Here is a 25,196-nt window from a genome sequence, read left to right on the forward strand (position 1 = left end):
TTTTCTTTCGTTCCTAACAAATCCCTCCTCTATTTCTTTGATCGGGCTGTAGCCCGCATCAACTTGCAGCTTCCTACTGTGTATCTTCTCAGTAGACACTGCTCAAAGAAATTTAGGAGTTCTCTAGGGGAATTGCCCAGCGGGAGACTGAGCAGATGTGGGAGGGGTGCCTTTAAACTTGGTTTTTTTATCAGGAATTAAGACACACTCGATAACAATTTAACTAGGGATAGGTCTCTTGGTCCCTCAATTGCTGTCTACGTAGAAGAGGTGGCAGGTGGTCCTGTTGGGTCTGGTTCGGCATCAGGGGCGGTACTGGTCCTGTGACTCCGGTAACGTGGGTCTGACTTCTCTCTGGAGTTCGCACTGCGGTATGTGTGGTGAGCAGCACCTGGAAGAGACTTTCATAATTTTCCTCTTCTTAGTTACAGAATTACAGAATCACTAGGCTGGAAGAGACTTCTAGGATTAAGTCTAACTCTAATTACATGATGTCACTAAGTGCTACATCTACTCTCTTCTTACACACATCTAGGAATGGTGACTTTACTACTTCTCAAGGCAGAATTTTTTTTTTTTTTTTTTTTTTTTTTTTTTTTTTTTTTTTTGGCACCGCTGAAGACTGTGTCTTCTTGTTCTATCAGTTGCTGCTTGAAGAACAAGACTCACTCTCACTTTACTATAACTACCTTTCAGGGAGTTGTAGTGATAATGTTACTTCTGAATCTCTTTTTCTCTAGGCTAAACAACTTCAGCTCTTCCAGCTAGTATTTATAGGGCTAGTGTTCTAAGCTTCTCACTAGCTTTGTTGCTTTCTTTTGACACGCTCAAGCATCTTAATGTCTTTTTTAAACTGAGGGGCTCAGAACTGGGCACAGTACTCAAGGAGTGGCCTCACCAATGCTATGTGTAAGGAAAGGATGACCTTTCTGCTTCTGCTGGCCACATTATTCTCAATACAGCCTACGATATTGTTAGCTTTGGCCATCAGGGCATACTGCTGGCTCATATTTAGTTGGTTATCAACTAGCACTTTCAGGTCTTTTTCTGCTTGGGTACTGTCTAGCTACACTACCTTCAACTTGTAAGGTTGCAGGGGGTTATTGTGGCTAAAATGCAACACCTGGGATTTGGACTTATTAAACGTTATCTTCTTGGATTTTGCTTATCTATCTAATCATTTTAGGTTTCTCTACAGAGTCTTCTTACTCTCTAACAGATGGACACGTGCTCTCAGCTTAGTGTCATCTGTAAATTTACTAATGAAGGACTCAATATTTTCATCTGTGTTATTAATAAATATAATAAATAGAACTGGCTTCAGCACAGACTTTTGAGGGACACCACTGGTGGCTGGTTGCCTGCTGGATGCAGCACTATTCATTACTACCCTCTGGGCTTGGGTATCTAGCCAGTTCTTAACTTAGCAAAGAGTGTTCTTGTATAAGCTGTGGGAAACAGTGTCAAAGACTTTGCTGAAGTCTGAATAGACAACATAAACAACTTTTCATGTATCCACCAGGCAGGTCACCTGGTCAGAAGAGGAGGCTAGTGGGGTCGAACACTACTTACTTCTCTTAAGCTCATGCTGACTGGGTCTGATACTCTGTTTATCTCATCAGTGCTGCACAATAGCTCTCAGTATAAACTGCTTTATCATCTTACTCGGTACTTTGGTCAGGCTAACTGGCATACAATTACTAGGCTCTTCTCTACTCTTTATGAATGGGAATTACATTGGCTAGCTCTCAGTCATCTAGAACTTCACTAGTGAGTTGAGACTGTTGGTAGATGATAGAGTGGCTTTGCAAACTTATCAGTTAGCTCTCATCTCTTTGGGATGGATTTCATGTGAGTGGGCATTCAAGCAAATTACTACTTCTCTGACTACTTTGGTTTTGATAACAGGAGGACTATTCTGTTCTTTAAAAATATCTACTGACTCAGTATGACCACTGTCTTGAAGACAAGCTGTCTTCTCACTAAAGATAGCAGCAAAACAAAGCATAAAGTACTTCTGCTTTCTCTTTGTCTGCAATTACTAATTTTCTTCTTACTTTGAATCATGTTCTAGATTGGCTAGGGGTTCTCTAGCGAGAAACTGCATAGGGTGATTAATTCTAAGTCACTTGTGTTCATTATTTTAGAGTCAGTCAACTAGTGTAAAGTCTTCTGGCTTAGCAATTTTTCTTTTGCAGGATCAACCTTTTAGACTTCTTTTATTAGGGTAGCTGTTACTGCAACTGTTTGCAGGCAAGTTGGTTATCTCTTAACTACTGGGTCTAGTAGTTTTGAGAGATAGACCGTAGACTTTGATTCTCACTATCAGGGATCTATAGTCTCTCATGCTTTGCTTTTTTTTTTTTTTTCTTGGTCTGAATTTTAGCTGGTGTCTATTAAGGGCATCTTATGGTCTCTTGGGTGTCACAGTCTATTTTTTTTTATTTTTGCTATCTGGACTATCCGGGCTTCTTCTGGAGTGAACAGAACTATTAGAATAGAGTTTAACTCTCTCTAGAAATAACTATTTGGCCTCAGAAGCTGGTCTAGCTGGTTAGACATTCCAATGGGGGCTTCTACTAAACCCTCTCTCTTTCTTAGAGTCTTGGGCTTCAGGGGCTGTCAAAGGTGCATTTATAAATTTTAATCTTTTTAATTAATCTATAGGAACTTTTCTAAGGGGAAAGACCTCCTCTGTTCTTGGTGCTTTGGACTGGGTGTTGTAATCTGTCTCTTCCTCTAAAACACCAGGTAGAGGGAGCAGTAGTGGAGACAGGCCAAGAGAAACACTGGGCAGGGGTGGTTCCCACTCCCAAGTGGGGAAGTGAGGGTATCACAATTGGTGAAGGGGAACTGTTGGAGAGGTTAAGGAAGAGACTGGAGGTACAGCTGGGGTAGGAGGGAGAGTTTGCATATTTTCACATTTTCATTACTTATAGTTTTCTAGCCAGCAGGCTGCATAAGATAGTGGTTTTACATCAGGGTCTTCTTGGGCTTAGAGATGTTGGTTTAAGTGGTTACACATTTACTGAATTCAGGTCTTACACTATGACTACTCTCTTTGTAATTTTAATCTCAGCTATATTCTTTTACTATAACATGTCATCTTAACTTTATCTGGACTCTTTGTGGTCTTTTAAGGATATTATTGGTCTGACAATTGTTCTAGGGGGATGTTAGGAAGAATCTTCTTTACTGTCCTTTTGGAAGGGTCTGCTTGTTTACTATAACATCATCTCAGTTTTTAGACCTTAAAATAAAAGGAAAAACGAAGTACTTTAACAATGCTTCAATCTAAACTGGAATATTCTGATTGGCAATCTAAACTTTAAGATAACTAAAGGTTGTCTGATCTCTCACAACTAAACATTCTGAATCTCTTTGCTGAACTTTAAAGGGTCAGAATATAATTTCTTGGCAACCCACTTTTGACACTTTTTCGTCTGTCTCTTTTTAAAATTCTCTCTTGGCTATGACACGTACTACTATGAATCACACCCATTTTTTCTGCTAAGGGTATCTCTCTTAACTTTTCGACTTAAGTCTGAACTTCTTTCTAGGCTTTCTAGGCTTGGACCCCTGCTGAGTCTTGTTTGAACTCTCTAACTTCACAAGGCTTAGGAGGCTTGAACTCCCTGCCAGGCTGAGGTCGAACGTCCTGCCGAGCCTCACACCTGAACTCCGGCCAAGCCCCCCTTGCCCCCTAGGCTTAGGAGACTCGAACTCCCTGCCGGGGTGAGGTCGAACGTCCTGCCGAGCCTCACACCCGAACTCCGGCCGAGTCCCCTTCGCCTCCCTTTCCTACAAGGCTTAGGAGGCTTGAACTCCCTGCCAGGCTGAGGTCGAACGTCCTGCCGAGCCTCACACCTGAACTCCGGCCAAGCCCCCCTTGCCCCCTAGGCTTAGGAGACTCGAACTCCCTGCCGGGGTGAGGTCGAACGTCCTGCCGAGCCTCACACCCGAACTCCGGCCGAGTCCCCTTCGCCTCCCTTTCCTACAAGGCTTAGGAGGCTTGAACTCCCTGCCAGGCTGAGGTCAAACGTCCTGCCGAGCCTCACACCTGAACTCCGGCCAAGCCCCCCTTGCCCCCTAGGCTTAGGAGACTCGAACTCCCTGCCGGGGTGAGGTCGAACGTCCTGCCGAGCCTCACTCCCGAACTCCGGCCGAGTCCCCTTCGCCTCCCTTTCCTACAAGGCTTAGGAGGCTTGAACTCCCTGCCAGGCTGAGGTCAAACGTCCTGCCGAGCCTCACACCTGAACTCCGGCCAAGCCCCCCTTGCCCCCTAGGCTTAGGAGACTCGAACTCCCTGCCGGGGTGAGGTCGAACGTCCTGCCGAGCCTCACTCCCGAACTCCGGCCGAGTCCCCTTCGCCTCCCTTTCCTACAAGGCTTAGGAGGCTTGAACTCCCTGCCAGGCTGAGGTCGAACGTCCTGCCGAGCCTCACACCTGAACTCCGGCCAAGCCCCCCTTGCCCCCTAGGCTTAGGAGACTCGAACTCCCTGCCGGGGTGAGGTCGAATGTCCTGCCGAGCCTCACACCCGAACTCCGGCCGAGTCCCCTTCGCCTCCCTTTCCTACAAGGCTTAGGAGGCTTGAACTCCCTGCCAGGCTGAGGTCGAACGTCCTGCCGAGCCTCACACCTGAACTCCGGCCAAGCCCCCCTTGCCCCCTAGGCTTAGGAGACTCGAACTCCCTGCCGGGGTGAGGTCGAACGTCCTGCCGAGCCTCACACCCGAACTCCGGCCGAGTCCCCTTCGCCTCCCTTTCCTACAAGGCTTAGGAGGCTTGAACTCCCTGCCAGGCTGAGGTCAAACGTCCTGCCGAGCCTCACACCTGAACTCCGGCCAAGCCCCCCTTGCCCCCTAGGCTTAGGAGACTCGAACTCCCTGCCGGGGTGAGGTCGAACGTCCTGCCGAGCCTCACACCTGAACTCCGGCCGAGTCCCCTTCGCCTCCCTTTTTGTTTATCTGGCTGCTCTTTTTGTTTGCCTTTTTTTTTTTTTTTGCTCATAAATCTTGCTTTCCTTCTTGCTTGCCTGTCTGCTTTCTTGTCTGTTTCCTCACCTTTATGCCTGCTTTCCTGCTTGCTAATGATATCTTACTTGCTTGCCCGGATATGCTTAAACTCTCTTGGGGACAGCCCACCTGCCTCCTGGGACATCATGCCCTATTCTGCCAGGGACTTCCCACTTGCCCTATTAGGGATCTTCCTTGCCTGCCTGTCAGGGCAACCTGCCCTGCCCGAGACTTTCTACCTGCCCTGCCAGGGACTTTTTCTCACCTGCCTACTGGGGCATCTTGTTTTGCCATGCCGGGGACATTACCTTGCACCTGCTCTGCCGGGGATCTTTCCTCGTCTGCCTGATGGGGCATCTTGCCGTGCCAGGGATCCTCTTTCAATTCCCTTCTGGAGCAGCCCTGCCAGGGACCTCTCACCTGCCCTGCTGAGGATCTTCTCTCATCTGCCTTCTGGAGTAACCCTGCCAGGGGCCTCTCACTTGCCCTGCTGGGGATCTTCTCTCGCCTGCCTACTGGAGCATCTTGTCTTGTTATGCCAGGGACATTACCTTGCACCTGCTCTGCCGGCGATCATCCCTCGCCTGCCTGATGGGGCATCCTGCTGTGCCAGGGATCTTCTTTCACTTGCCTTCTGGAGCAGCCCTGCCAGAGACCTCTCACCTGCCCTGCTGGGGTCTCCTCTCACCTGCCTTCTGGGGCAGCCCTGCCAGGGACATTACCTTCCCTGTTGGGGATCTCTCATCTGCCTTCTGGGGCAGCCCTGCCAGGGACATTACCTTCCCTGTTGGGGATCTCCTCTCATCTGCCTTCTGGGGCAGCCCTGCCAGGGACCTCTCACCTGCCCTGCCGAGGATCTTACCTCACACCTCAAGAGCCTTTGTGCCTTTGCACGCTCGATGGGGCCCTCCCCCAAGGAGGCGCCTCAGTCACTCTTCTATGCCATTCACTTCCCGCCCGTTCTCGGCCGGCACCCTCTCGGGAGACCGGAAACGCGATACTAGGGGGTCCACTCTCGCTCTGGGGGTCCGAGCTGCCGGCCCCCATCTCACTCAAGCACTCATTCACTCGCCTCCCATTTCCGCCACGGATTTATCTCACCCATCTGGCGTTCTTCTGCTTTGCTTGGTCTCACGATGATCCCAGGGCCGATCCAGTGCTGATCTCAGGGCCGATCCTGCGTTCTTCTGTGCTGCTTGGTCCCATGCTGATGCCAAGGTCCGGGGGTAGCCAGCGATTCCCAAGGATCCCTCGAAGCAGATGATCGTCTTCTTCGGGGGTGGTCCTTTGTGGGCGTGGCTCTCCCGGACGAGTGCCCAATTGAAAAGAACAGGTCATATGCCTTTATTAATATTCAGCTCTTTATTAAAGTGATCAGCTCATTATTAAAATCATCAGCAGGATTGCAAAGTCCGATCGGAGTTTTCCACACTACTGCAGCCATCTGAAGGAGCAGGTGCTGTCCCAGTGGATGCTGAGTCCTTGTTCCCATAGAAACAGCTGGCAGTTCTCTCTGGTCAACCATCAGAAGGCAGAGCACTGGCAGTCAGCTCTTTGCCCTCAGGGAAAAGTTTCAAGAGTTTCCCATTCTCTGCATCAGTCAGCTCAGCTGGCCGGTTCCCATTCCATTCAGGCTCCTCACAGGTCATGGCCAATCTTCAAACCAGGCCAGGAGGTGCATCCACTCCCCGCTCAGCCAGGGCACTATCCAATTCTCTTCTGACGAATCCAGCTTCCTGTCCTGGGGTGCAGTTTCCCCAAAAAAACCTCCCAGGATCCACGGGGGCGGCCCTGCCCTATCTGCATATCCAAATGCATATGCATTTGTCCTGGTCATAGCTGAAGTTACTCTTGCTAAATGAGGTAGTTACAAAGGACAATAGGGCTATCTAGGTGTGGGCAGCTTCTTTTCACATTTCAATTAGGTAGGGAAAAGTTGCCAGGCAACTTGCCTTCAGGGCAGCTCTCCCTGCTCAGATTGTCTGGGGTGTGGGGGGGGTGTTACTCTAGCCAGGAGAGGGTCAGTTGTGGGGTGGTTGTTTTGTTGTTTTGTTTGTTTTTTTTTTTTTTTTTTTTGGTTTTGTTTTGTTTTGTTTTGTTTTGTTTTGTTTTTCTTTCGTTCCTAACAGGCCCAGTCACCATGACTAGGCATTTCTTTATCTTAGGCAACTGACCGCCGGAGAGGCCTCTCAGGCCTGATGGCTGCAACACCACTTCAGTTAACCCACCCAGACTGTAATGATACAGCACTCACGAGGGATCATGCCCATTTGCTTAGTTAAAAATTGCTTAAATTGGTTGTTTCATACAAAGGAACACTTAATTTGATTTCATTGTATTTCATGAGCCAACAGTAATAATGCTAGATGCATATCAGAGGACGATTGCTACAGTTCTTTATGAGTAGTTATTTTTAAGAATCATTATCCTTTTCTTGACACCAAGATTTTATGCAGCATAAAATAAAACTTGGTTTCCACCCCTTAGAGAAAGAGAGGGAAAGTCTTTATCTGCTACATAAGAAATCACGAATTTCCATTTGCACTGTTGCATTGTCCTTAATTGTCCTTATTGTCCACACCTACAAGAAAAGTTGATACTTCTTTTTTTCTCTCATTTGAGACCACTGGAACTATCCATGCTTTCTTATTATTTTACTTCTATCTGTGGAGCCCCTCCATGGACATGAACACCTGATGGATGTGCATCCCTGTGCCTGGTTCTGGAATGACAGCAGTTACCCACCCTGTTCCCCCTAGACATAGGAGTCACAGAAGCACAGAATCAATTAGGTTGGAAAAAAACCTCCAAGATCATTGAGTCCAACCTAAGGCCCAACACCACCTTGTCAACCAGACCAGGGCACTGAGTGCCACATTCAGTCTTTCCTTAAAAACCTCCAGGAATGGTGACTCCACCACCTCCCTGGGCAACCCGATCCAATGTCGAATCACCCTTTCTGTGAAGAAATTCCTCCTAATGCCCAACCTAAACCTGTTCTGAAGACTGTGTCCCCTTGTCGCTGGTTTCCTGGGAGAAGAGCCCGACACCCACCTGGCTACAGCCACCTGTTGGGGAGTTGTTCAGAGCGATAAGGTCCTCCCTGAGCGTCCTTTCTCCAGGCCAAACACTCTCAGCTCCCTCTAGAGCTCCTCATCAGACCTGTGCTCCAGACCCTTCCCCAGCTCTGTTGCCCTTCTCTGGACTCGTTCCAGCACCTCAATGTCCTTCCTAAATTGAGGGGCCCAGAACTGGACACAGCACTGTCACCTTCCCATGTCATCCTGAGGGGACAGGGAACGCACATCGTGCTGTGGGAGGGGAAGGGTCAACTCCCAAGACCAGGAGTGGGGACGGGGGACAGCGCGGGGACACCTGCACCTTGCTGGGATGGGGACAGCCCCACCGAGAGAACAGCTCCGGTAATGTGTCCCCTCTCCCCCATCTCTCGGACTGTTCCCCGCGCCCGGGGCCGCTGCACGGTGGCGCTGAGGGCGGCTCCACCGCGGCCATGTTGAGGGCGGGGAGCGAGGAGGGCGCGGAGGTAGCGCCAGAGCCGCTGCGGGCGCGGCGCCTCCTGCTCCCACCACCCGCTGCCGCCGCTGCTCCTGTCGCTCACAGCGCCCGCAGCCGCCGCCGGCGGGGCCGCGCTCTATGGCGAACCCCAGCCCCTGCATCGTGGTAAGTGCGGGGGCTGCCGCCCGCGGGACGGGGGATGCTGGGCGCTGGGGCCGCTGTCCCCTGCCTGCCCCCCGGAATACGGTGATATGTGAGGGAACGCGGGGAGTGGCATGGCGTGTTGTGTCGTGTCGTGTCCCTGCGCGCCGGGAGCCGCCGCCCTGCGGAGTCACCTTGAGGGCAGCCCCGCCGGGCGCGTCCCTTCCCAGAGCAGCCGCGGGTCCCTCGGAGTGGGATCCGGGGGAATCCGGAGCCCGAGGGCGACGGGCAAAGCCGGCGTTGGCGCCTCCGGAGGGAAGGTGGAAGAACTTCCCCCAGCGCGGCACAACTTCCTATTCCTGTTGCTGTTCGCGGCGTGCCGGAGGTTCTGGTCGGGAGAACCCCACGTGTGTAAGCTGGGTCTGGTTCTGTAGGAGCAGCATCCTTTATATTTTTGCCTAATTGCCGCATCTGCTAAGGCACTTAATGAGCTAATGCTCATTTTTATTTATCGTTTTGTGAAAAATGTGAAATGATTAATTCATGTCCTTATGGTAAATTGGAAAACTATAAAATTGTATAAATGTGTATTGGGTAAAGTATATGTTTTAGGAGACCTTGTAGCAGATGGTGAAACTAACAATCCTGAAAAAGCCGGCGCCTCCATTCAGAAAGGAACAAAGGATTTACTGGAAAGCCTGCAGCCTTCTCAAGTATCGGGAGGAGACTCATCAAGATAAGGTGGCCCAGAGATCCACACCTTGGTTGACACCCTCACAGACCATCACGCACTATCATCCATATCTCGATCATTCATCAGCCATAAGGATCTATAGAAACTGGACATTAACATATGAACTGAGAAAAGAATTCTTTTCTGCCTGGTCGGGGAAACTCTTGAATTTGTATAGCTAGTCGGGAAACAAAGGGAAACATGGGGAAATATTGCCGAGGGCAGAATAAAGTGTATAAAAACCAAGCCCTGAACCGGGCAAATTTGTGAACCATTGGGGGAGATAGCAGACTGCCAGGTTCTGTATCTCACGGTTCACCCTTGGCATTTTCACAGGAAAAAGACTGTCAAGTGTCTCCGCTGTTGGTGGGTTTATCAAAATTTTGTAATTCTAACTTTATTAATAAACCAAATTATTATTTTAATTGGAATATCGTATTGGCATTTATAACAGTTTTTAAGCAAGTGCCAGTGCTGATGAAGTGCGTGCGGTGTCTGATGGCCGAGAGCTGTGGTGGCCGCGAGGTTGCGACAGTAAATCCCTGCAGTCCATAAAAATCTGATAAAACCTGTAGGAAGGGCCCATTCCCTGCCAGATGCAGAACGGAAGGTTTAGTAGACAAGCTGGCTATAACAATGGGTCTGACCAAAGAAAAACCCCATGAGTTTTGGGAAGGACCTGCTTTATTTCTTAAAATAAGTCCCTGTGATTTATTAAAATATGAATATCGATCTAATATCAATATCCAACTGTGACGGACAAAAGACTCTCTAACAGTTAAAGTTAGAAAGTGTATGTTTATTACAAAGCTGGGCAGAGCATGGGATATCTCCCTAGTGCACACTGCAAAGATCACAGGTGTAATAAACGCCAATAGCTTGTTTTTGAAATTTATGAAAGTTTAATAAAAATAAAATGGTTATAAAAAAATAGTAATACAAATGTAATAATAAAGGTTAAACAATTTAGAGTGAGGACAATTAATAAGACAATAATAGCAAAGAGTTACAGCCTGGGCTGGGTCCCCCTTCCTAGACAAAAGTCTGTCAGGAGAAGGACAACGTTAAAAGAGAATTTACCCCTTAAGAGGAGTCACCTCATAATTATGCATATTTTATTTAAAACAAAACAGTTTGCCTGGTACTTGACAGAAACTTTCTGCTAATCCCCCCAGGCGCCTTTGAGTCTAAGTCAGACTTGAAGAGGTTGTTTATGTTGATTAGGAAGCCATAAATCTCTCTCCTCTGGAAAATTTAGGGGTTTCTGTAATTGTTATCTCTGTGCAAAGAATTTCTTGGTTTTCTCGTTCTCTTGAGCTAAAAAAAGAATATCTAACACACATAGTTTTTATTTTTAATTAGTAAAGCTTAACGTTAATTACAAAACTACATTTACTATATTATTCAAATGTTAATATAGCATAACTTTTCAACCTAGCATAATACATATAGTAAATATCTGCGTAGAGCCATATAATATGCATTTTTCACACAGGTAATTACAAAGCCTTTTATTTAGAAAAATGTTGAATACACAAAATACAAATGCATATTCATACCCCTGTCACTTCCTCTTCTCCACTTCGTATGCTAATTGACAAGAAGGCTATTAAGCATGCATAGTTTGTTCCCTGAAATGGGTCGGTGGTCCTTTTGTGAGGAGTGGTCACCAAAAGGAGGAAGTAAAATGAGTCTTCCTCGTTCTAAACTTTCAACCTTTTCAATGCAGATGTGATTGATGGGTGGTAGAACTCCCTGCTTCCTGGTTTCCAGGACTATTTCAGTGGGTTTCTGGAAACAGGAGGTCTGGTGTTGTATTGATTAGTTTCTCTGTTTGACAAACAATGAGTTCTTAAATCTGGGGTAGCTTATCTTAAATCCGGTTTCTTCTAGCCATCCTCTAACTTTTAACTGATTTCAGCAAAGCTTATCTATTCATTTCAGCTAAATCAGCAACATCTATTGTTAACTGTAACCTTAGCTTTTCTCAAAGCTTCAAAATTAGTGTCTCATTTCCCCACTTCTTCTTTGAAATGAGTAAATTCTTTTACTCAGTATACAGTGTCTTCTTCATCTATCCAAGCCGCACGGCTAGTGTCTCTCAAGACTAAGCCATACGCCTTCGATAGTGATGTTAAAGCTGCCACTTGTTGTAGCATCCTCTAATTCCAAACAAGTATTACAGCAGATAATACTAAACTTATGCTGACCAAAATAAGCAACACAATTATAGGGTGGACTAAGGCATTCAGTATACCAGTTGCTGTTGGTGACCACCCAAAAAGCACATCCCACCAATGATGAGACAAATGTTCCTCAAGCCTTTTAAAAACCCCTTTGATGGTCTCAGTGTCATGATGTATTGTAATGAATGTCTTTTTCTCTCCATCTTTTATTTCTTTTAAGATTTCTCTCAATTTCTGATGTTTTATCCGTTGAACAACTAGGGTCAAATTCATTCCTATGGGCACAGGCAGTATCTCCTGCACAGTGGCTAGGTTGGCCTTTATATATTGATGTGATATTACAGGTGCCCGATAGGAAAAATCACATCCTTTAATTCTAACAAAATTGCAAACACACAAATTGAGTCTCATCTATAATTTGGTTGTCTATCCTTATGATGGGCCATGCAGTCCTAAGACAGACACAACCTTGTCCCATATACACAAGTGAAGTTGTCTGTTTGCCTGGATGCATTTCAAAGTGACAAATACTTTGGTCTGTATCCAAACAAGTGTCTTTGTCACCTTCTAATGTCCCTTCACATATGTATCCTAGTGTCTCCTCACAGTACAGGGCTCTAGATTAACAGTTTGCCATTTTCCTTTAATTTCTCATGCCCACATCCTGTGTTCAGAAGGGTACAATACTGTTCCCTCATGGTTTAATCCTAAGGGGACTATGGGATGTATTAGGTCCACTGAGGCATCGTGTATAGTTCAAACAAAGGCTGTCACCATACTAGTCACAGGGTTATAGGTGAAATTGACCAACATCCACCAAGACTGAAGTTCCCTCTCCATATCAGAGGCATTGTCCCAAACAATCTTGCGAATTTCAGCAGGGAATGTTCTCTCTCCACCTTCCCTGATAACTGCAGCAGCTACTGATTGCATCTACAGTTGTGCTTGAGTACACCCTAGAGCCAGCGAGATGTTTTCACTAGCTGTGCTTAGTGCATTAATTATTACCTTATGATCTCGCTCTATTGGCGATTGATGAGAGACGGGAAGACTGATTCGGTGATCAGAATTCCATTTTACTCAGGTTTCCCAAAAGCTTATATACTATTTCAAACAGGTTAATGATTTCTACTACAATAATCAGGTTAAAAACCACACAGAAAACTCATGCATTTTACAACAATTCTTTGCTTGCAGAAGTTGATTGACTCTTCTCTCTTCCCGTAAGCAGGTGTAATCCCATCTCCTGTAATTTTCACAGTTCTGTTTGTTCCTGCCATGGCATCTTGATTATCAAACTAGCTATGCTAATCAAGTCTGTTTGACTCTGTCTTGTGTATTCCCAGATCGCTCCTCTGTATTTTCCCATTCTGGTAATATTTGGGTCAATTTCCAATGATTGTTACCCAGTGCTAGTAGAGAAGTTTGCAAAGGTTGTTGTAGTTTGACTAAATCGCTCCCTACTGAGGTTAATTTATTCATCAGCACTTCTGAATCTATTGTGTTCAGCACTCCCAGTCCTGTCCCTAGCAACCCAGTGAGATCCCTCTTACTCCTAAAATTAGGAGGCATACTTTTTGGAGCCAAGTGGTCCAGTCCATAAAGGAGTTCCTGAGAAATGGGGCACATTCTGGCCGAACGTGAGAAGCATTTACCTGTACTCCCATTTCTACTTGTTTCAAAGACCACTTTGGGTTAACTATCAGCTTCTGAACTCGTCTTCTTAATAGCATATGGCCCAATTCTGGTAACTACAGGAGTTATTTGTTCCTCTACTTCTGAAATAGCTGGCATCTGGGTGATCACAGCCTTTCTTGGTATTGGTGGAGTAATCTTGGTCTGGTCCTTATGGAGCTCAGTACATACCTGGGTGATGTTGAAGTCAATATCATACCCTCTTACTGCACATCCCTCTATTTTGAGTCTAAACTGAGGACATTTACTCAAGCATTTGTCACAGCATTCAGGACTAATTGGGATGGGTCTCATGGGTGGGTGTTAAGCCTCATGGAACCTATCCTGTACGAATGCATACTTACATCCCCAAACATTTCTTCCTTCCCACAAGCTTGCATTCATGACTTTTAGCATCTTGTTTAAAGCCTTACGAGAGTAAGGGTCTTAAGCTGTTCCTTGGCACCGGTATATCCCAGTCACATTATACCTACGTGGTATTGCGTTGACTCTTGTTATGGCTAAGGTAATCACTACAATAGTTATAACTTTCCATATAATGTCCATAATAAGTATTAGTCTATTTATTCATGGTCCTGAGTGAGCTTCAGCTTCAGTTCGTTATCGCCTGGTGTGACCTTCCAAATTCCCTCTGGGGCTTTCTTCACTCGGGAGTGATGGATCCAGGCCTTCTGTTCTTTGATCTTGATTGCAGTGAAGGTAGTGAGGAGCACCTGGAATGGTCATTCTTACTGCGGTTCTAAGGTCTTTTCTGCAGAAGACTTCTTCTTTTGCCTCCCTATCCACCAGCATACTCCCTTCCTCCAATTCAGAGCTCACTTTTTGGTGCGCTTTAATGTGCGAGATGGCTACCTTTTCAGGTAATTGTACTGCATCCAATAGTCTCAGTATTTCTTGGTCATGTTTAATAGTCTTTCCTTGTGAGTTCACCAGTCTTCTTTCCTTCCAAATGGCTCCTTGTGCATGAACTACTCCAAATCTATACCTTGAGTCCGTATAGATGTTAATTCTTTTTCCAGCTCTAGGGCTCAAATTAAGGCAATTATTTTAGCCTTCTGTGCAGAGGTATTTGTTGGTAATGGTCCAGACTCTATTACTTCTCTGCTTGTGGTAACTGCATACTCAGGATACCTCTTTCCACTGATGACATAGCTGCTCCTATCAGTAAACTAGGTCTCAGCATTCTCAAGCAGAGTATGCTTCAGATCCAGGCGACTGGAGTAGGTGGCTTCTATGGTCTCCAGGCAATCATGGATCACTGGTTCTCCCATATTCCCGCTGAGGAAGGAAGCTGGGTTCACAATGTTAGTCACCACAATCTCAACATCATCTTGTTCTACCAGTATAGCTTGGTACTTCAGGAATCTCTGTGGAGAGAGCCAATGCCCCCCTTTCGATTCCAGGACTGCAGACACTGTGTGGGACACTAGCACAGTCATCTTCTGGCCCAGGGTGAACTTGCGTGCCTCTTGGATGCTCACTGCTACTGCTGCAATGGCTCTGAGACACCCCAGCCACCCCTTAGCTGCTGTATCCAGCTGTTTGGAGAGGTAGGCAACTGCCCTTCGGTAACGTCCCAGATTTTGTGCTAGTATTCCTAAAGCTATTCCTTGCTTCTAGTGAGAAAACAAAAAGAATGGCTTACTCATGTCTGGAAGTCTCAAGGCTGGTGCTGACATGAGGGCCTTCTTTAGCTGGTCGAAGGCTCGAGTTGCTTCTTTTGTCCATTGAAGATCTCTGCTCCCTTCTGTGATCAAGGCATACAGAGGTTTAACAAGCAATCCATAATTATAAATCCACAGTCTGCACCACCCTGTCATGCCTAGAAAAGTTCTCAGTTCTTTCACTGTCTGAGGCTTTGGGGTCTGGCATCTTGCCTCCTTGCGATCTTGTCCCAAGGTTCTTTGTCCAGCACTTACTTCATAGCCCAGGTAAATAACTGTCTGCTTTACCATCTGAGCCTTCTTTTGGGATACTTGATACCCTTGCAGGCCCAGAGAGTTTAGGAGGCTTACCGTCCAGTCCACGCATGTTTCCTGAGTCTGAGTGGCTATTAAGAGGTCATTCACATACTGGAGGAGCTGTCCTTCTCCTGGAGGAGGTTCCTAGGACTCTAAATCCTTTGCAAGCTGCTTCCCAAATAGGGTAGGAGAGTTCTTATACTGCTGCGGTAATATGCACCATGTGAGCTGAGTTTTACGTCCAGATCTAGGGCTTTCCCATTCAAATGCAAATATTTTCTGGCTGGCTTCATGGAGAGGTAGGCAAAAGAAAGCATCCTTCAAATCTAAAACGGTAAACCAGGTTAATTTAGGTGTAAACAGGTTAACAGGGTGTAAGGATTGGCAACTACTCGGTACAAGTCCTCAGTTACTTTGTTAACAGCTCTTAAATCTTGTACCAACCTATATGTTATAAATGCCAATACAGTAGTCCAATTAAAATTATAATTTTTGGGTTATTAAAAAGGATCGAATTACAGAATTTCAACAAAACCACCCACAGCGGAGATACTTGACTATTTTTCCCGGGAAATGTCAAGGGTTAACCAGGACGCAGTACCTGGTCGACTTCCGTCCCCCCATGGTTCACAAATTTGCCTTGTTCGGGGCTTAGTTTTTATACACTTTATTCCACTTCTGGCAAAAATTTCCTCATAGTCCTTTTGTTTCCAAGCTAGTTATTCAAATTCATAGTTGTCTCCGGCTTAGCTGATAAGAGTTCCTCCTCTCCTGCGAGGTGTCAATTTTTGGTTTCCTGTGAGTGTATAGACGCCCAGGTTTATGAATGGTTAAAGTTCATGTCCGGAGATGTGGATGATGATGGTCCTCTAATGGTGGTGTTTGACGCTCAAATGAGGGTGTTGGCTGAAGATAATGATCTGATGACTCTGCCATCCAGGGAGGAGAAGACTGATAGCTTATCTTAATGTGTCTTCTCCTGATGCTGAGGAGACGGCTGGTTTTCCCCTAAATCCTTTGTCCCCTTTCTGAATGTTAAAATCCAGGGTGGTGCCTGCCTTTTGTCTTAGCAAATTTTCAAGGCAGACTGAAACTTATATTCTCATATAACATATATACAGTGATTTTCATAGTCTTAATATGTCATAACCCATAAGAACATGAATTAACATCCCATATTTTTCACATATATGACCCATCAGGCTTCTTCACTGGCAAAATAGGAGTGTTGAAATCAGGCTGACACTCCCTCAGTAGTCCTATCTTCAAAAAGTTTTCAATAATTGGACTAATCCCCTCTCTATCTTCTTTTTTTTAGGGGGTATTGTTTAACTCTTACTGGCTGTCCTCTTTCTTTAAGTTTAATCTGCACTGGTAGTGCATTCTTTGCCCTTCCTGGTATATCAGAAGCCCACACTCCAGGAAATACCTGATCTATTATTTTCCTGAAATTTTCCTCTTCATCCGCAAATTCAGTTTCTTTGGTTATCATCATTAAACTTAACAGTTCTACATATTGTTGATCTTTTACCTCTAAAATAATGTCCCCATTCTTAAATATTATTTTTGCCTCCAGCTGCTCTAGCAGGTCTCTGCCCAAAAGTGCAGATGGAGCTTTAGGCATGTATAAAAATCAGTGAATTCTCCACTGTTTACACAATTTATATTTCAATGGTTTGCAAAAATAAGCTCTTTCAGATTGGCCAGTCGCCTTTTTTACCATAACATAGTCATTGATTACAGGTATTAGGGCCTTATTCAGCACTGAAAATGTTGCCCCGTGTCTATCAAAAATTTAACCTTTGTTTCTTTGTTCCCCAGTTTGACTACTGATAATAAATCCTCCTTTAATTCCCTTAAGGGTCTAAGATAGCTCAGTCCTTCTCAGGCCTTGGAGGAATATATCAAAAGACAGGAAAAAGGACTCAAAAGAGGCTCTCACCCTTAGCTGCAGTAAGATGTTTATTCCAGGTGGTCTCCAGGGGAAAGAGAGCGTGCACAGGGGAACAGGGTCTTTTCTCAGGACTTCTGAGGGTGGGGCAAGTTGGCACACAGCCAGTGGGGTCAGAAAGGGAAGGAAGGGTCAAACTACATGACACAAGCTCTAGGGGTCCCTGATGGGGGAGAAACCATTCCCACAGGGGAATGTAACAGACTATAACCAGAGGGTCCTCTAGGGTAGGGCCCTCCGGTCCCCCTGAGTCTTCTTTTACATGAGCAACCACTTTTTCTCCTTTCTGGCTACCTTTTCTATGTTCATCACCTTTTCTTAGTTCTGGACACTGGTTTTTCCAGTCACCAAATTTTTTGCAAAATGCACATTGATCTTTTCCTAGTTGGGGTGGTCCCTGTTTCGGTGGAACTTGCCCACATTTTCTTTTTTCTCCCTCTTTTACTATTGCTACTAATTTCTTCATCCCTTGCTTATATCCTTCTTCCCGGTTACTAAAAACTCTCCAGGCCTCATCTAGTAAAGCTTCTAAATTCTGGCTGTTTGGACCCTGGATCTTCTGGAGTTTCTGCCTGATGTCTCCTGTAGACTGTCCTAAAAATAAATTTATTAATTGCTGCGTCCCTTCATCAGATCCAGGATCCAGGGTTGTGTGTCGGCGCATTGCGTCTCGCAGGTGATCTAGAAATTCAGAAGGTGTTTGAGAAGGGCCCTGTTTGGTAGCATATAAGGCTGACCAGTTTATGGTTTTGGGGATTGCTCTTTCCAGCCCTTTTACTATCAATTCCTGGTATCTCTTTAACCGTCCCAACCCCTCATCTCCATTAGGATCCCATTTTGGGTTTTGGAGGGGAAATATGTTTTAACATCTTCCTGTGTTGTTCTACAATCATCCTCGGCCAGATCCTTAGCTACTTTCAAAACTAATTGCTTCTCAGTTTCTGTTAGGGCATCAAGCAGCAGTTGGAGGTCTGCCCAATCAGGTAAATGCTGCTTAATCATAAACTTCATTTTCTTAGCAACCCCTATTGGATCACTTCGATAGCCCTTAGCACTCTTTTCCCAAATTTCTAAATCAATCGAGGAAAAGGGAACCTTAATCAGTTTTGTTTCTCCATCAGAGGTCATTGCTTGCCTTAGAGGTGCTTGTATGACCTCTCTGGTTTGTTTTCGGGTCCTTAATGCTATGGGTCCTTGTGGGGGAAGTTTGGGAGCTGGTGGGGGAGGTTCAGGTTCATCCCACTCACTGTCACTGCTAGGCAGTGGTGGATAAAATTTGGATGGTTCCCTGGGTTCAGGAGTGGATGGAGAAACCCCTACCTCAGCCGCTGTCCTTCCAAAGGAAGATTAAGTTAGAGATGAAGCGGGGGAGGTTGGAGTTAATGATGGTTCTGAATCTGCATCCTCCACCACCCTCCTCCTTTCCTGCCTTTTAGGGGGTGGTTTAAGTATGTCTTCTGTCTCTTGTTCCAAAGCCTCTGCTTGGTATACTTTGTCAGGATGTGTGCACCTCTGATTTATTGAGCAGGTACTACAACACTGTTTGGGCTTTCCTTTAGTAACTTTATGGTCCTTTTCAAAGGCCAATACTAAAGGATCAGATGGTGGCCTCATTCTACAATCTCTTTGCCACTCAGGGTGATCCCTAAGAGTGAAAAACATATCAGCATAAGCCACTTCCTGCCACTTTTGTTCATGGCGTAGGAAGAGCATTAGCTGCAATAGAGTCTCATAGTGCAGTGTACCATTTGCTGGCCACTTCACCCCCTCTTCCAGCCTATACAGTGGCCACCACTGTGTACAAAACTCAACAAGCTCCCTTTTGGTTTCTGTACCCCCATAGCCCACCAATTCTTTCCAGTGTGTTGAAATACATCCCAGAGGACTGCCTTTAGGAATCTCTTGACTTTCACTTGCTCCCATCCTGAAGATTCCTCTGGCATAAAGATATACTGGGCACTCTTCACCCTAAAGATTTCCACTGGCTTTCCTATATCTCCTGCTCCTGGGCATATACTTTTACTGACGAAAGAAGCAGGGTTTACACGCACACACAGACACCACGGGAAGGAAGAAACTCCTTTTTATTTTAATCTAAAAGGAAACAACACAACACAGTCAAACAAATTGACAACACACAGACTCGTCCCCTCTTCCTTGCTTAAATTGCTGGTTACAAATCGCTATCGAACCAAGTCCTCTGTTATACCTTGCACTGGCTATATTGCAGCTACAATGCACTCAATAATTGCAAGCAGTTTTACACCTACTGCAGCAAGCGTACAGTTAAAACCTAACGCAATTCCTGTTGAGCTGTAATGAGAGTACAGATGGGGCTCTTGCAGAATACCAACCAATATCTGGCTTCGGCCAGATGTTAACAATCCCAAACATACACACTCAACCAAATATTTTAACAGTCTCGCCGTAAGCCAAAAGGCTCAAGCAGAGACACAGCACAAATCCCTCTGCAAGAGGGAAGCCGTGGGGCAACCCCGGCTCCACACTGTCTTGCACTCCTCTGAGGCCAGGAACCACCAGTTCCTAGTTAAAATACCACTTCACACACACCGGCAATCTCAAAGCCTCACAAGCAATCAAGTATGTTCCTTCACAGTTGTTATAAATGCCAATATGATATTCCAATTAAAATAATAATTTGGTTTATTAACAAGGATCGAATTACAGAATTTTGGTAAACCCACCAACAGCGGAGATACTTGACAGTCTTTTTCTTGGGAAAATGTCAAGGGTGAACCGTGAGACACAGAACTTGGCCGTCTGCTGCCTCCCCTTTGGTTCACAAATTTGCTCGGTTCGGGGCTTAGTTTTTATTCACTTTATTCTGCCTTTGGCAATATTTCCCCATATTTCCCTTTGTTTCCCGGCTAGCTATTCAAATCCAAGGGTGTCTCCGACCAGGCTGGAAAGAGTTCTTTTCTCAGTTCATATGTTAATGTCCAGTTTCTATAGATCCTTATGGCTGATGAATGGTTGAGATATGGATGATGATGCTTGATGATCGGAGAGGATGTAGTCGGGAACCGTTGATGGTCCTGCCGACTTATCTTGATGGGTCTCCTCCTGGTGCTCGAGGAGACTGCCCGTTTCCCGTAAACCTTTTGTCTATTTCTGAATGTGAGCTTCTGGGGTGGTGCCTGCCTTTTCATAATTTTGGTTTAACAAAATGTTACAAGGTGTCCTGAAACTTACATTTTCATACAACACACACATATATACAGTTTTATAGTTTTCAATAATATTTCATTAACTATAAGAACATGAATTAATCATTTGGCATTTTTCACAACAGTCAAGGCAAGTCCCCACATAAAAAACCTTTTGGGGTCGAGCAGGGCTGGTAAGACACAGCGCAAGACTACAAAACCTGGATCCCTCCGCCGGTTACCAAGGTGATACCGGGCGTAATTTCAAACCTTTCACACCACTCGTTTCTTCACACAAAATAAACAGCTTATTCACGCACAGCTGTCTTCTCCACTTAACAACACACTGGTTAAAATATCATTGCCAGCCACACAAACAAAACTCACACACAGTACTTCCCTGTGGCACACATTCTAGGAACTGTATAAGCACTACTTTCGCAAACACCAACGCAGATATCCCTCCGCTGATCAGGCAGGGGTTTTAAAATTCTTTTACAACTTTAAACATACACCACTCCTCCAAAACATGTACAGCACGCTACCAGCACACTCCAAAAACACACAAATCAAAATATAAATCCTCACAAGCCACAACGCGTACGGCACACCAGTAATTTCCACAGTGTAAGCACGCAAACTTACAAAACAAAGATCATTTACACTACACGCACATCCAGTGCGCACGGGCTGGAATTGCGATCTCCTGCAACTCACAGCGGGACCCCTCTCGTCCCAAATCTTGCGGCTGACACCCACACTGCAGCCCACCAAGCCGCTTCTCAGCCACAAACCAAGCCAAACTGGAGCCACTACTGCTCCCAGAACACAGCAAAACTGGCTGTCCTGTTGCCGCTGCCCCACCTAGGGAAGCAGGCTACAAACTCCTGGTGCTGCTGCCAGCACCACCTGAAACACAAACCACAAATACCAGACTTCGCAGAGCTTACAAAACGCAATCAGGCCTCTGTTTTGCATAATGTTATAAATGCCAGGACAAATTTATTGCCAAATTCAATAATTTGGTTTATTAAAATTCAAATCACAAAATTTGGAATCAAATTACAGAATTTTAAGTAATAAAAACAAAACAATACGAAACCCCACAAACAGCGACACTTACTTGACAGAATTTCTCCCGGGAAAATTTGAGCCAAGGGTGACCCAGAGACACGGAACCTGGCCATCGGTGTCTCTAGCTGGGTTCACGAATTTGCCATGTTCGAGGCTTGGTTTTTATACTCTTTATTCTGCCTCTGGCAATATTTCCCCATACTTCCCTTTGTTTCTTGGTTAGCTATTCAAACCCAAATTCGTCTCAGGTTGGATTGAAAAAGAGCTCCCCTCCCAAGTCCATGTGTTAATATTCAGTTTTTATGGATCCTTATAGTTGATGAATGTTTGAGATATGGGTGATATTGCTTGATGGTCTGTGAAGGTGGCTCCCGAGGTGTGAGTTGCTGATACCGGCTCATCTCAACAGGTCCCCTCCCAATACTTGAGAAGGCTGCAAAGTCTTTTGTTCCCTTCTGAATGGAGACGCCTGATTTTCAGGGTGGTCAGTTTCACCATCTGCTGCAGAAACCTCCTGAAACATAGACTTTTACCTGATGTAAATTTATACAGCTTTATAATTTTCCAATTTACCATAAGAACATGAATTAATCATCTCACGTTTTTCACACATAAGCTTCAAAATTAATGTCTCACCTGTGGACTACAGGGGCCATGAGCTCGAGCTGTGTGTGTGTAGCTCACACAGGGTCAGTTTTGGATGGAAGGGTAAAATAATAATGAAATTCTCCAGATGAAATAATCATTAAAGATTAATCAACAAAACCCCCTTGTAAACAGTTGTCTGACTGAGACACTAATTTTGAAGCTTTGAGAAAAGCTAAGGTTATAGTTAACAATAGATGTTGTTGATTTAGCTGAAATGAATAGATAAGCTTTGCTGAAATCAGTTAAAAGTTAGAGGATGGTTAAAAGAAACCGGATTTAAGATAAGCTACCCCGGATTTAATAACTCATTGCTTGTCAAACAGAGAAACTAATCAATACAACACCAGACCTCCTGTTTCCAGAAACCCACTGAAATAGTCCTGGAAACCAGGAAACAGGGAGTTCTACCACCCATCAATCACATCTGCATTGAAAAGGTTGAAAGTTTAGAACGAGGAAGACTCATTTTAGTTCCTCCTTTTGGTGACCACTCTTCACAAAAGGACCACCGACCCATTTCAGGGAACAAACTACGCATGCTTAATAGCCTTATTGTCAATTAGCATACGAAGTGGAGAAGAGGAAGTGACAGGGGTATGAATATGCATTTGTATTTTGTGTATTCAACATTTTTGTAAATAAAAGGCTTTGCAATTACCTGTGATCTTTGCAGTGCGCATTAGGGAGCTATCCCATGCGCTGCCAGGCGTTGCAATAAACATACACTTTCTAATTTTAACTGTTAGAGAGTCTTTTGTCTGTCACCGTTGGATATTGATATTAGATCGATATTCATATTTTAATAAATCATGACCACTGTCCAGGTAAGTGTTTTCACAGACACTGAAATAAGATTTGAGTCCTGCAAAGGTACTTGTAGCCAAAATGGATACTTAAAATGCCTGCCTTGGTGAACTGTCAGCACTAACCTTCTGTTTTCCCTCTGAAATTCTTTTTCACGTAGTAGTGTTCAGCTACATAACCAGAGAGGGAAGTTGTGGGGCTGACATTGGTGTGAATTTAGGCTTCAGGCTCTGCCAGTGTCTGTGTGAAAGGCAGGTGAGCAACTTTCTCATGTTAGCCTGAGAAATCTTAAGGAAGAATTCAAACAAACCTTGGAGAGTGAGAAACCATCTGTAGGTGGTGTTTTTCCAACATGTTTACTGGCAAAAGAAATGTTTACAAAAGGGTGTAGATGCTGAATAACCAATCATGTTCTTTGTACTGAACTACTCTATAAAAGTAGAATTTAGAAGAATAAAGTTTGCTCTCATCTTTACCATCATGGAGAGTCATGTTGTTATTTCTGTGCCGTCTGAAAATCGTAACAAAGGAAGTAATTAAAAAAACACATCATTTTCAAGCTGCAGCAGGGTTAGGGTTCAAGGAAGACTGATGTGACAGTGTGCCGTGAACCTCAGCAGTGTTCGGTATCATTATGTATGTATGCTAATCCCTTGTCCTAGTTAATATGCACTTGCCAGTGTTGCAGGCTGTTTCATACAGGGAGTTTACCCATGTGGAACAGGTTGCTGAAAGCTTTAATTTCAGATTCTGAATGATCTTGAACCTCCCCATTTTGGAAATGGTGGTCAGAGCAGAGTTGCTTCAGAGCAGCCTAACTTGTCATGCTCACGTAGCTCTCTTGTCCTGTCCTGCAATCTGGCTCGTGTGTTTTGTTGTGATTGAGTGTTGTGGAGATTTAGGTGTCCATGTCAGAACCTCTGCTTGATTAATAGCAGATGCAGGTTTTGCATTACACTAGGAAAATCAAAGGGGTTAAAAAACTTATTTTCTAATGGAATATAGAGTTTCACTGAGGTGTAGTAACTTCACTTTCCTGTTCTCTGCTGGAGGATAACCTTTTATTTCACTCATTGCATAACAACTCAATATTTCAAGTAACCCTTGTGAACTCTTAGATTACTCTGTGTTCAGTGTGACGTTTTTAGAGAGGGGGAAAGTAAGGTGGTTCTGATGAGCATTGTGGGTTTGATAGGTTTTACTCATGAGTTTGATAGTTTTTACTGAATAAAGCAAAGGACTTGAAGTTTCTCAGCACAGACTTTCTATAAGGCTTTGTAGAAATCTCACCTTATTTCCCTTTCAGATTGGTGATGATGAACAAGGTTACGACCTGGATTTGTTCTGCATACCTAAACATTATGCAGATGATTTGGAAAAAGTCTATATTCCTCATGGGCTCATCATGGACAGGTTTGTTTGACTTCAGACAGTACACTGATTGCATGAAACTGGAATCAACATCTTCCAGTGATAATTTTGCTGCTTGGAGACTGTCTAAATAGATTACATTTGAGACTCAAATGTACATTTAATCTTTTTTTGTTTGTTTTTGTCTTCTAAGAGTTTGTTCATTTGCAGTCATGCTATTCTTTGAAAATTAGTCATAATCCTCAAGCGAAATTTTGTAGTTTGTAGCAACTTAGGACTTTCTTTCCAGTGTTTCTTTGATGTTTTACCTTCTTAAAATCTAACTAGAAGATGTTTTCTTCTGTCAGTTCAGTCTGAAAATTTAGTCTCTTGAATTTCCATAAGATATTTATAAAAGTAAACTATTAATCACATCATTTTAGATTCTCTCATGTTGATGTGGTAGATAAATAATGCCCAACTTTGTTCTGCCTTCCAAGAAAGACATTATCCTCTGCAAATATCAATCTGTCACTTCTGTGGTTGCTGAAATCTGTGATGTGCTGTGCAAGTTTTATCTTGTGTGATCAGAAATCTGCTCATAAGCCTACAAGACATTTTTGTTTTGCTTTGTGTTTGAAAGTTGCTAATTTCCTTTATGAGACTGAACAACAAATTCAGAGAATGTAAACCTTTTATGAGCAGTGCTGGATGGGTCTTCCAGGGGATGTTGTGACTAGGAATGCATTTAGATTTTGCATGGTTCTGTTTGACTAGATACAATGAACATCCCTATAAAAAAAGTTTCCTTTTAAATATTAAAACTTTACACTGGAAGTCCATATAGAGGAAAAGAATTTGACAAAGTACAGGTCATTAAGGAATTGATGTGAAGTTTATAATGGTTTGCTTTTTCTGAGAAACCTGCTGTCAGCTGGCACACAGTAAATGCAGAC

General features: G+C 44.5%; 1 protein-coding gene across 1 annotated transcript in view; it reads left to right on the forward strand.

Annotated features, from left to right (window-relative positions):
* The first annotated feature begins 7,603 nt into the window (after positions 1-7,603).
* The window catches only part of LOC134565246 (hypoxanthine-guanine phosphoribosyltransferase-like), a 35,243-nt gene continuing 17,650 nt past the window's right edge, over positions 7,604-25,196 (forward strand). Inside the window, exons 1-2 of the mRNA XM_063424749.1 lie at positions 7,604-8,695; positions 24,197-24,303. Coding sequence (XP_063280819.1) covers positions 8,669-8,695; positions 24,197-24,303 — 134 coding nt within the window. The 5' untranslated portion in view covers positions 7,604-8,668. The remainder of the gene's footprint in view (positions 8,696-24,196; positions 24,304-25,196) is intronic.

The sequence above is a fragment of the Prinia subflava genome, assembly GCF_021018805.1.
Source record: "Prinia subflava isolate CZ2003 ecotype Zambia chromosome W unlocalized genomic scaffold, Cam_Psub_1.2 scaffold_43_NEW, whole genome shotgun sequence".
Taxonomy (NCBI): Eukaryota; Metazoa; Chordata; class Aves; order Passeriformes; family Cisticolidae; genus Prinia; species Prinia subflava.